Source organism: Schistocerca serialis, chromosome 12, assembly GCF_023864345.2.
Source record: "Schistocerca serialis cubense isolate TAMUIC-IGC-003099 chromosome 12, iqSchSeri2.2, whole genome shotgun sequence".
NCBI lineage: Eukaryota > Metazoa > Arthropoda > Insecta > Orthoptera > Acrididae > Schistocerca > Schistocerca serialis.
Genome location: NC_064649.1, coordinates 39,719,939 through 39,732,412, shown reverse-complemented (window position 1 = coordinate 39,732,412; position 12,474 = coordinate 39,719,939). Strand labels below are relative to the sequence as shown.

At 38.4% G+C, this 12,474-nt stretch overlaps 1 protein-coding gene across 4 annotated transcripts in view; it reads left to right on the top strand.

The window, feature by feature from the left end:
* Positions 1 to 12,474, top strand: part of LOC126428452 (V-type proton ATPase 116 kDa subunit a 1) — a 123,216-nt gene that overhangs the window by 48,034 nt on the left and 62,708 nt on the right. Inside the window, exon 4 of one of the 4 annotated variants that reach the window (XM_050090390.1) lies at positions 11,746 to 11,768. The exons of the other annotated variants lie outside the window; for them this stretch is intronic. Coding sequence (XP_049946347.1) covers positions 11,746 to 11,768 — 23 coding nt within the window. The remainder of the gene's footprint in view (positions 1 to 11,745; positions 11,769 to 12,474) is intronic. 4 annotated transcript variants of the gene reach the window in all.

The window sequence follows — 12,474 nt, the reverse complement described above, 5'->3', positions numbered from 1 at the left end:
GTCACCAGTGTGCACTTCCAACCATTTTGCTGCACTGGACTTGGCAGACCGATATAGAAGAATGTAGACATGCCTGTAGACCTCATGGAGCAGGATCCTCCTGCCTCTGTGCCCTGTAGCAGTGAGTCTTCAAAGGCTGGCACTTGGCAGCTGCCGAGGCGACACCCTTCATTTTTTCCTCGTCATGACTCTTCTCCTATGGAAAGTTTGTGATATTTGATCCAACAAAGAGCATATACGGCTGCTCTTGGCATCAGTGTCCTCGTATTTCCTGCCTTCAGGAAACAAAACTGCATGCTCATGATTGCTTTGAGCTCTCGCATTTCTTACCAGTTCCATTTTGAAAAGTCTGCGTTCCATCTCATGGGGAGTCATGCTGCTTGTATGAAATGACGTTCATAATCAACCTATCTCCCTGACTTCCTGCCTTCAAGCTGTTGTAGTTCGCCTTTTCCCTTTGTACCGTTTACATCCCTCCGTCATTTGATGTCACCAGGGCAGCTACTTCACCCTTTTCTGCTACTCAGTGCCTTTAATTTGCACCATCTGTCTTGGGTTTCTCCCAGAACCTGTTGTAGATGTGCCCTCTTTGCTGACCACCTTAATCAACTTAACCTTTCCTCTTAACACAGGAACACCCACGTTCCTTTCAGTCTCCATGTACACCTATTCTGCACTGCCCAGGTTGCACTTTGTCTTGATTGGTCCATTCTCTCTGACTCATCGAGCAACCATTTCCCATGTGCGATGCGTTTGCTGACTCCTATCCCACCCACGTGCATACCCAAATCACAGCTTCCTAAAGCTGACTGGAGGCTTTACTCCTCCCTGGCAACCTTTGACGAACATCATTTCTCCACTTGTGATGACCATGTGGAATATCTTAAAATGTTATCCTTACTGCTGCAGAATGTTCAATTCTTCGCACTTCCTCTTTACCTCACCATATCCTGGTCTTTTGGTGGACTGAGGCATGCTGTGACACAATTCGCACATGGAGACGTGCTCTCCATGTTTTAAACTATCATCCTACGGTGGCAAACTGCATTCATTATAAACAGATGTATGCATAGTGTCGTCACATTCTTTGGGATAGCAAAAAAGCTAGCTGCATTTCATTCACTAGTGCTTCTTACTGTTTCACTCCCTCTTCCACCATTTGGACCAACCTCTGATGGCTATCTGGGCCCATTACCCAATTTCCGGCTGACAGATGATGTCATCGTGGACCCTGTTGCTATCTCCAACACCTTCGGCCACCATTTTGCGGAGATTTTGAGCTACTCTCACTGTCACCCTGGCTGCCTCCATTGGAAACGAGTGGAGGAGGCTCGAGCAATATCCTTCTCTTCTCTGAATAATGAATGCTACAATGCTGCCTTTAGTATGAAGGAGCTAGACCATGCTCTCACTTCATCCTGATTCTTTGCCCAAGGGCCAGATGATATTCACATTCAGATATTGCAGCACCTTTCTATTGTCGGCAATATTAACAGGGCCCACCTTCTACAAAAACAGTTTACATTTCTGTGTGCACAAACTTCTACTACAGTCATCACAGCCTCCATAGGCTGTTATTAACTTTCTCTTTAGGCTGAATTTTATTATTCTGCAACTGTACAAACTTCCACTGCATACCTGGTATGGTGGCTAGTGTCTCGCAATTTACTAACCACTTCACAGTATGGCTTTAGAGTGCGGGGTTATGCAGTTGATCATCTCGTCACTTTGTCCACCCATGTCATGAATGGTTTTCTGCAGAAATCCCAGATTGTGGCCATGTTCTTTGATTTGGAGAAAGCCTACAACACCTGCTGCTGGAGGACTGGTATCCTCTGCACTATCTACATGTGGGACTTTCTGGCCACCTGCCCCATTTCCTTCAGGCATTTTTAAAAGGTACATGTAGGTTCTTCCATGTCACACCTTTATCCAGGAAAGTGGTGTGCCTCAGGGTTCTGCCCTGAGCATCATCCTCTTTGCTATCACCATTAACCCTATAATTGCCTGTCTGCCACTGGGCATCTATGGCTCCCTTTTCATTTACAGTTTTGCCATCTATTGCATTCTCCACAGAAATGTCTCATTGAGCAGCATCTTAAGTGATGTCTTGATCAAAAATGACTTTCGTTTTTCCACTGACAAAACCATTTGTATGAATTTGTCATGGCGCAATTGGTTTCTTCCACCGTCTTTACATCTTGGGCCTGTTGCCCTTCCGTTCATTTAAACTACATAATTCCTGGGGCTCATGCTCGATAGGAAACTATCTTGGTCCTCCCACGTGTCTTACCTGGTAGCCCGCTCTATGTGGTCCCTCAGTGTCCTGTGTGTCCTCAATGGTACTTCCTGGGGTACTGATTGAACCACCCTTCTCCATTTGTACCGGTCCCTTGTGTGTTCAAAACTAGACTGTGGGTGTTTTGTTTATGCCTCTGCATGTCCATCCCTCTTTACGCCATCTCAATACTATCCATCATTGTGGCATCTGTTTGCCAAAACTACCACTGGCCTACAGCTGTGACTTTCTCCTCAGCAGATATGCATGCTGTTTGTCTGCCATGTGTGGCCACCCATTCTATGGCTCCTTTGGTCACGAGTATGGGGCATGTCCCTCTTGTCTGTGATCTGCTGGAGTTTGCTTTCGGCTACTACTCTGGTAGCTACATGCAGCTTTCCCAATGAGTGTGGAGCCTTTACCACCTGAGCTTTGTGCAGCAGCCTGTGTTCACATGGGCCTTAATTCATTTCCAAGGACACTACTCCAGCCTGGCTCAATTGCCTTGTTTCATTAGCTTCGTACGGAATTTTGCAATAGTTCTTTTGTGTGCACAGACAGCTCTTGGACTGACCTTGGTGTCGGGTGTGCCTTCGTCATTGACACAGACGTTTTTCGGTATCAGATTCTGGAATACTGCTCAGTATTTTCAGCAGAGCTCTCCCATGTATCAGCACCCCCAGTACACGCCTGGCGACACAGGCTTTTAATTGTCACCTGCTGAGACTCTTTGTGCCCTTCAAAGCATCTGTATGCTGCACACCATCCATTCTTTAGTGCAATGTGTCGAGGAAAGCTGTCACTTGCTCACTCTTGATGGAGCCACTATGATGTTTATGTGGGTTCCTGGTCACACCGGTCTGACAGGAAACGAGGCCGCTGCTGCTGCTGCTGCTGCTGCTGCCAAGGCTGCAGTCCACGTACCTCATCCCTCAGGTGGTCTGTGTGTTGCCATGTGTCAGCACCTGGTGTCACTTTGGCATCATCAATGGTATTCCCTTCATGAGAACAAGCTCCGTGCTATTAAGCTTCCCCCAGTGGCTTGGAAGACCACCTCTCAGCCCTCTCGCTGTGAGATCATTTTAACTAGGTTGCGTATTGGGCACTGTGTCTTTAGCCATTGTCATTTGTTGAGTGGCGCTCTACTCCATCACTTTGTGGACATTGCACCCAAATTTTAACTCTCTGCCATTTCCCAATGGAATGCCCTTTTTTAATTGCTGTTGACTGCATTTTACTTTTTATTCGTCATAGCAATATGGTGAAGGACATTAAGTTTTAGTTCTGGACCTCCATTTCTCTATGGTGTATTTTATAGATGTTTATCCACATCCCTGTTTTTAGCTGTCTTCTCTTACATCAGTTGGGATGGGATTGATGTGTACTCGTTTTTTAACTTCACTGTCTTCGTGTTTTATAGTTTTGACAGGGGCACATATGACCCTATTGTTTATGCGCCCTGAAGCAAAACAAAAGTGTACTATGTAAATGACAATGAAAAGGTCCTTTATGGAATGTAAATAATTTAAGGAGAATAGTTGGTGCTGAGTTATCTGTTAGCACATAAAGAAAACCGAAAATGTTCCTACCTTTGGGACTAAACCTTCAACATAACATTTGAAAACTAGCAGTGTTTTCAGCCTTCTTAATGTGCCTGCTGACAACTCAGCATCTCAACTGTTATTACCTTTACAGCTTAAATTGTTCACTGTTATGTATGTTACTGCTAATTAATTTTTATTTGACAACCTAATTAATTTTTATTTGACAACACAAATTACAGCGAAATTCCTTGGCAAATGAGTTCTGTAACAAAAAACAGTGAAGTACACAAGGAGAACACGGCCAAGATTGAAAAAGATATATTAATACAAATTAAGGAATTAAAAAAAAAACTTCTTTTTCGAAGCTCAGAACAGACCAATGACCACAGCAATGGAATGCTGCACTAACTATAGGTATGCAGTGGAAGTTTGTACAGTTGCAGAATAACAAAATTCAGCCTAAAGAGAAAGTTAATAACAGCCTATGGAGGCTGTGATGACTGTAGTAGAAGTTTGTGCACACAGAAATGTAAACTGTTTTTCTAGAAGGTGGGCCCTGTTAATATTGTAGAATTTAATACTAAACTCAATAATAAACTAATTTACAGAGAATATAAAGAATAATTGCACAGTTTGTGCCATTTACCATTCTAAAGACTCGTCTCTATGTATCGAAGGTGGAGATACTGTTTGTTCACATGAGAAATGCACCTCCATAAGTATCTAGAGTATCAGTGTGCTATCTGGGGTCACCGCTCATAAGTAATTTTAAAAAACCTCACACAGACAGTGGAAAGCTATGGAATTGTCAGGTGCATGGTGTGATGCTCACGTAATGATGATCAGTGACACACTGACCAGGGAACACATGGGACGTCCATTGTTTCTACAATGTTAGCAGTTTGGTTACGTGGACATGCCACTGAAAATTTTGGTAGAAAATATGGCCTAGAATTGAAACTGGTAGCTGAATTCAGCATCAGCCAAGGTATTACTGTACTGGAATTTTATTGTTGTTGCTATGCTACATTTAATGACTACTGTAGTGCTAATTCCCATGAACTTGTTTGTGAGTATACAGTAGTGAATCATCTAAAATATGCATTTGGTAAAACTTCACTTACAGGTTATCATTAAATGTGGTGATGTCAGAGTTCGTATTTGGTTATACCACACAGGGCTTGAAATGCGTTGTAGTGAGTAAATAAGTTTACATACAGGTAACATGTGTCCATATCAGCTCCAGTTTAAAGATGTGGTTGTTGCAATTCATACTGAACTTCTGAAAGACATTGATAGTGGAGATCTCATTTTTATTTTGAAACTGAGGTAATATTTTACTAATATGAAGAAAAAACTCAAATTTGTATGTTTGAAATTTACTGAAGATACAGCAGTGTAACTGATGGATGAACAGAGTAAATGTTCTGTATAACACACATTATTTTTTCTTCCTGTTTACATTTTCTCTTGATACCAACATTTTTTTTAATTTTTAGCATTGGCTACACAAGAAGTCACTCATGTCTCAGCACAAGTTCTGTTTCACTGCTGTCTTTATTGTCATAGTGTTTTCAGCTTCCCCATTAGTACTGCATGTGAGTGTTTTGTTTATGGTATGTCACAGTACAAAAGCCCTCTTCGAGTAAACCAAATTGTATCCTAGAGCTACACTACTTGTTACCTTCAATATTTGTTGACGCTATTGTCTGGGAAGAAAAGATGATGGAAGACATGGGTTGTGTGTTTGATGGTGATTAGAGATTTGTACTGAATATACAAAATGTTGCTGCTGATTGCAGTGTCTTTTGGGCTCCTCTTCAGTCTTCAATTAATAATTATCTCGACAGACTTTTTAAGAACTTAGGAGGGTGCTGTTTTATTAGCAAATTGATCTTTTTCTAGATATATCAGTGTTACAGAAGGATCACATACATTTCTACCTAATGTGTATGCACAAACAGTCACTGAATTTTTGAAAATGTAAGTTGTATTTTTTATGATAATTAACTTACTTTTTTCACAAAGCATCCTCCCGTAAAGTTTTACACACATGTCAGCAGTCACTGAAAGTTACACAGCATGACTCTCTGTGAATGTTAATTGCGAAGGCTTCTTAGGGAAAGACAGTCCCTTCTCGAGGCTCAGACCAATGGTTACTAATGCTTCTGAATATAAGAGCCCTGGATTTGAAAAGTGGTCACAAAATGTTTGTATTTTAGCTGTCCTGTTGGAAAGTGCTGCATTGTGGTGGAATAGGCTGCTTTAGATAGATTAAAATTACATTTTGATTGACAGATGGTATTGACCAGTGAGGGTGACAGCATTTATTGAGAGTTAGTCTACCACATGTTAAATCTTAGAGACCTTCGTACACATCACTAACATTAGTGTAATGTGTACTTATATAGTTGTCATCTTTGCCACTGGAGAGACAACAGATGCCACGGTAGTTGTTGAAACATGCTGTTTCTTTCCACTCATTCATTGAAAGCTGAATAACAGCCAAAGAGAGAGCTTTCAGTCACAGATGGTAAAAGTTGTAAAGTAACAAATGGACTGTCTCCCATCAGTTTGTCCCCATGTCAGTTCTGAAGTGTCCAAATATACTTACATATTTCCTAAAACAGTACAACACTGTTTTAAAAACTGAAGAAATAGTGGTTGAAGAATAATAGTTTTCCTAGTGTGATCAACTATTAAAATTAACCACCACTGATGGATTAGGCCTTAGGTGTGTTCCGACTGGCTGACTGCTCCTCCAGTTGTTACTGACTGTAGGTGATGCCCCTGCTGCTTTATTCAAACAGCTCTTCATTCAGTCTCTTGTGTGCTGAGTGGACCCCATACTAGACCTCCCTACCACAGGAAAATCTGAGGTATTGTTAGTCGAACCAAAGTCCTTTCACACCAAAGACAGCAAAACTAATTGTTAAATTATGGAGGCAGTCTTTGCATTTAACTACAAAACATTTTAAGCAGTGCACTGAAATCTCTGGTACCTGGGGGATAATGTACAAATCACGAATCGTGAAGCCACCAGTTTGATTCTTACCAGAAGTATTTTATTTCGTACTTGATTTTTCATATTTTTAGGAGTTTTGAAGAAGTTACTTTCATGTCTGTCTGTGTTATACAAATTTTGCAGTTGACTTTAAACTATTTTCCCGATAAGCTAGAGACTTGAAACTTTCAGCAGAGCACAGAACTGGATGACTACAATGCAGTATTAACCTGCGTTCTTGCATAGTGTGTGGTGAACAGTACTATGTGTACCACAGGCATTTCCTGTTCATCACAAATGGTTTGCAGCAAGGTTAACTGCTGCAAGCCTGTGTGTGAGCTCAAATCTCTAATATTTACCTTCACAGTCTTATCGAGGGATGTACTAGGTGAGACGCATTATATTGGTTGGCTCAGTTGAAGAGAAATGGAAATAAACCTGAAATTCTCCATATATCAGTGTTGTAATCTGGTCAAAATCTATGAAAAGTTTCACACCCAAGAGACTAAAAAGCAGAAGATAGTTATTTAAATAAAAATAAATTTTTAATAAATCACATTTTTAAATTGTAGTTAAAGTATAAAATAATTTCTCTTAGCCCCATACGGATTCCTAACACCATACACATAGTAATGAAAATTTTGTGATCGTGAATTTTTGATAGGTATGAAAATACTTGTAAGACTTAAATGAAAAAGTGGCACACATCAATAAATAAAACTAGGGATATGAATTACTCATCCATCAGTTATGTACCTATGGAGAAACATTGCTGTTGGAGCACAGAAAGATGGATATATTCCTGTTTAAACGACTCTGAAAAGTAGGGCACCACCTGCCTCATTCTACCTTCCTCAGCAAGTTCAAAAATTTTCGACAAAGTTTTCGCTTGTGTATGTATTCATCTCTTTTTAACATGCAACTCACTTCTCTCTGACAAGCTTGCCTAACTGTAAATCGCTCACACTGACTAGTCTATAGCTATGTCACTCACACTCATCCACTCCTATTGCTTCTTCTCAATAACTCATTCAGCCCAACTCTGTCATTATCTCTTTATGTATTTCTGACTGTCCTATTACTGTCTCCTCCTTACATCTACTATGTCATTAATTTCTTCCCACTTATGCTCTCTCTTCTCACTGTTACTATTTCTTCCTCATTGTTATTGTCATATATTCTCTCATTAACACTGGCTCTCACCTGCTTCCACTTTCTCCTTCTCTTTATTCCCTTCCCACTGACACTCTTTCCTTCACCCTTTCTCTTGCGCTCTTGTCATTGTTGACTACATTCCACTTCCACTGTGTCCCTCTCATTCTCACTACCATTGTCTCCTGCACTCATTCTATACCACAACCACTATCTACTATCTTCTAGTACTTATTCCTCTCTCTCTCTCTCTCTCTCTCTCTCTCTCTCTCTCTTTCCCCCCCCCCCCCCCCCCCCACTCCGTCAGCATAAAAAAGAAAGCCAAAACCTTTGGAAAATTTTTTAAAGTACCTGAGGAACGTACATTGAAATACCAGGTACTCCACGGAACTGTATGGGTCAATAAAATATTGATAGGTGACTGATATGCAATTGGAATAACGCAAAACCAATTTATGCCTCGGACCAGATTTTGTGTGTACAAAAATTTTGCATTGTTTCATTATTAAAACATGGGATTCCCAGAATCCTACTGATTATAATGGAGACACATTAGAACATACTTCTCTGTACTTCGTAGCTTTATAAACTACGTTTTCACATCATACTAGATTTTACATATGTATTTTACATGTACAGGTTGGCTATCTTTGAACCTCTATATCTCAGAAATGGATAATGATAGCAAGAAAACTTTAAAGGTTTTTGGAGATAAAGATTTTGCAAATATATCTTAAAAATTACACCCATTTGCTGTGCATAATCTGTGACTTGGTTTTGGTATCCAGAATCTGTGTTCCTTGATTATGGATAAATATTTTAGAAAATGGGAAGATCACACTTCTAAATAAATGTCTAGTGAATATACTGGTAAAATTTGAGCAGTTTGCAATGGTTGGTTATTCAGCTAACTAATGCTGCTGACAAAAAAATGGTGAAAAATGCTTTTTTTGGGTTTTCTCAGGAACCGCCCACAAACTAAACGGTGCTTCTGTAAGCCCCACATGGTCCGCTGTGGACCATATCTAATGCAAGCAGTTAGTAATTTGTACAGGGAAAGAGAGAGATTATTTTATACATTTTAATCAGATTTAAAAATGAGGTATATTAAGATTTTAATTTTATTTGAATAATTATTTTGTACCAAATTTCAATTTATTATATTCATGAGATTAGGTATTAAAGACAATATCATATTTTTATTACCTAGTTATATAGTATTTGTTAACCAACATACCACTTTAATAATTACAGAATTTAAATAAATGTTTTATGTTACCACTAGTGACAATCAAACCAATGACTTTGTGATTACTAAACTTATACACTACTCTCTCTTAATTGTAATTTCATTGAGTGACTCGAAATGTTTTCAGCTCTACATCACTATAACCTTTAAATCTTCAAAGGTGATTTCTTAGAGTTCTTGAAAACTGTGTTGTACTGCTTTATGAAATTGGTGTCTAGGGACTTCTCTTAAAATCTTGTAAGAATGAATAAGAGGATAGAGCCGTTGGTAGAATATGAACACAAACTGATCGGTGCCATGTGCCAGATTGTGAATATGTTAACATATTATTAATAGCAACAGTTAAGACTGCTGTTTTTTGAGTGCAAACAATAATTAATGAAGTGTGAACTGCAGTTTTTACTGTAACTTACTTCTGCATCACATTAGATGATACATGAACAAGACAAATTCAGCACAGTGCTCTAGGGTGGCATTGGTGTGTATACCTTCAGTATTATATTTGTCTGTGATGGAGCAATCTGCCTTTGAGTTCAGGTGTAAAACCTAATTTTGTTGTATGATGCATATTCACAGAGCTTCTTGCAAACCTACTTCACTTTTCCACATGCTCGCTGTTAACTTCTAAGGAAAATAACATTGCACTAGTTTCACCAACCCGTCTGCATAGGAATGCCTGCTGGTATTTTATCACTTAACGCCAGTCTAGAGTTAATCTTCCCAACACTCATCAGAAAGACATTATTTCAAGTGGAATATCAGGTTATTATCAGAGGTGATATGGTTGGGTCTGTAGGGTGGATGGTTGTGAAGTTTCCAGCTGAAATGCTGTATTTTATCCTTATTGGGAATATTATGTGGAAACATGTTGTGGAAGTTAGACTGTCTTCAACAGGTTCCTGCATTATTGGTTTTGGATGGTAGTCTCGGTTTGGAGACCATTTTGCAGTTACTGGAATTATGAAGTGTATAACAGGACAGTACTTCACACAAGCAACTGTTTTCCAACTATAAACAAGAGCTCTTCTCAAGCAAGTTCATGTAGAGATCACCAGTTAACCCTTTTAACACTCAATTAAAAATAATTGAAACCTTGACACTAGATTAAAAATAACTAAAACCTTAACACTAGATTAAAAAAATTGAAACCTTAAAGCACAGTGATGAACAAATGTTGTAACCATTTCTCAGTGTATGTAATTTTTTCTCAAAATATAATTTGTGTTGAGTAAATTGTTCAAAATCTACTTAATTGTCTATAGAATGGATACATATTTTAAGGGATAAATTTTAGCTTTTAGAGTGAAAGGTAATTTGCAACAGGAAAGAAGAAAAATTGGCTGTATATTATACAGTTGTCCCTGGCAGTGATTTGATTTATTTACATAAAAAAATAGTGTGATGTGTATTTTATACTAAATCTAAGATGAATACACAACACAAACAGCTCCATATTATCCTCTAAAAACTTCTGGACATACAGTATATCGGCTTGTTAAGATTTGATGTTTAATTGATATTTCTACATGTTGTAGTCCTGTTAATGATAGTTAAAAGAATCAGACATTGCTTACATAAACACAATGTTTTGTGTGTGTGTGGTTTGGTGACCATGTTTGTAACTAATAAAATTACTTGTCCTGTTAGTAAATATTAAATGTGAAAATTCAGTGTTCTTAATTTTTAATTTTGTTTCTTTATGCTTTTAGATCACTTATCCAAGTTTGAGTTTTCCAAATAACAGAAATGTTTCAAATTTGAATTATATGTAAGGTGTAAGGCTAAAGTTTCAATATTTTGTGTGGTTGAAGGCACAAGTTTTAATCTTGTTCGGATGTAGAATTCATACCTTTCACGGATGCTAAAGTCTTCAGGTATTAACTGTGTCCTTAATGTCCCACATCTAACTGCATGATATTGATGACCGTCGTTATGCACTGTGTGCCCTTTACTTAGAATGGTAGCTTTGTGGTGAGTGGTTTGGTGGAAATTCTCTAACTGTGCACAGTTTGGTGGAATGATTTCACAACTATAACAAGGGATGGACGGGTACTTTAAAAGAACCAGTATTGTGAAATGTAAATACAAATTGACAGCATTAGTTTGAGAAATTGTGGAAATGTGACTTAATTCTTTAGTGAAAATGTGTAATGTTGAAATAACTCATTCCTATTAGAAGAAATAAAATCCTAAATGTTCCAATGGAAAATTTGGACCCAGTTGCTACAGTTAGCTCTTCGTACATATTGGCTGCATATGTATAAATGTGTAGAGGTTTATGATGTTTAATTTAGATTGTTACTTGGAGATAAAACTATTGTGCATACGAATGTGATGTCTGTGTCATTTAGAGTGAATATTAACATAACTGATTTTTAATACATTATCTATACAACCTGTGTAATTTTTTTAGTTGCTAGCTGTAATTATTTTTTTGCCCACCTGAATTGTAATCTGTACTGATGTTTCCTAAATAATTGCCTATTAAAATAGCTTTGAGAAAACTTATTTTTTACAGAGCAGCTGGCCTGTTATATTGAAGTAAGTAAAGTCATAGGCCACATTTGCCCATCACTTGCACCTCAGTTTTATTTTCTGTGCTAGAAAGTGTGAAGTGTCTAGCTGTTCTTTTTCCATGGAGTGTGTGAACCTTCAAGCTGTTGGGTTCATAAGATGCTGGGCAGCATGGGTGTAATTCCATTAAGACAGGAAATTTGGTTTGTGACTACTAAGTTGCATAATTTAAACATTTGTCTTAATAGCTTTGTGGTGCATCTGTCTTGTTGTGCATCAATTGGATTTTGCGATGTTTGCACATAGTATGTTGTGTGGAAAGTGTTTTCAGTGATACCTTCTGTAGCTCCTGAGTGCACTCAAAAAGTATTTCCTAACATTGTCCTGAATGCAAGTTCAGTGGTGGTGTTTCAGGTGCAAAAGGAACAGAAAGAAAAAAGGAGCATGGTTGCATGCTGAGACACTTAAGTCAGATTTAAAGCAATTTAATATCTAAAATAACCTTTTACCAGTGTTCAATTTTTTTTTATTGGAGTCTTTCCTCACATGCAGATGGTATTGTTCTGTTAGCTGACGATGAAAACGAATTAAAAACTCTGGCAGCACAATGAATAAATGCTGTGAAAGTTACGGGTCTTCAGATAAAATCAGTTGAAACAATGTACTTCAGAACTTCTTGCCGCCCAGCAAACAGTAATGCACTTCATATTAGTGACATAACTTTTGGACAGAC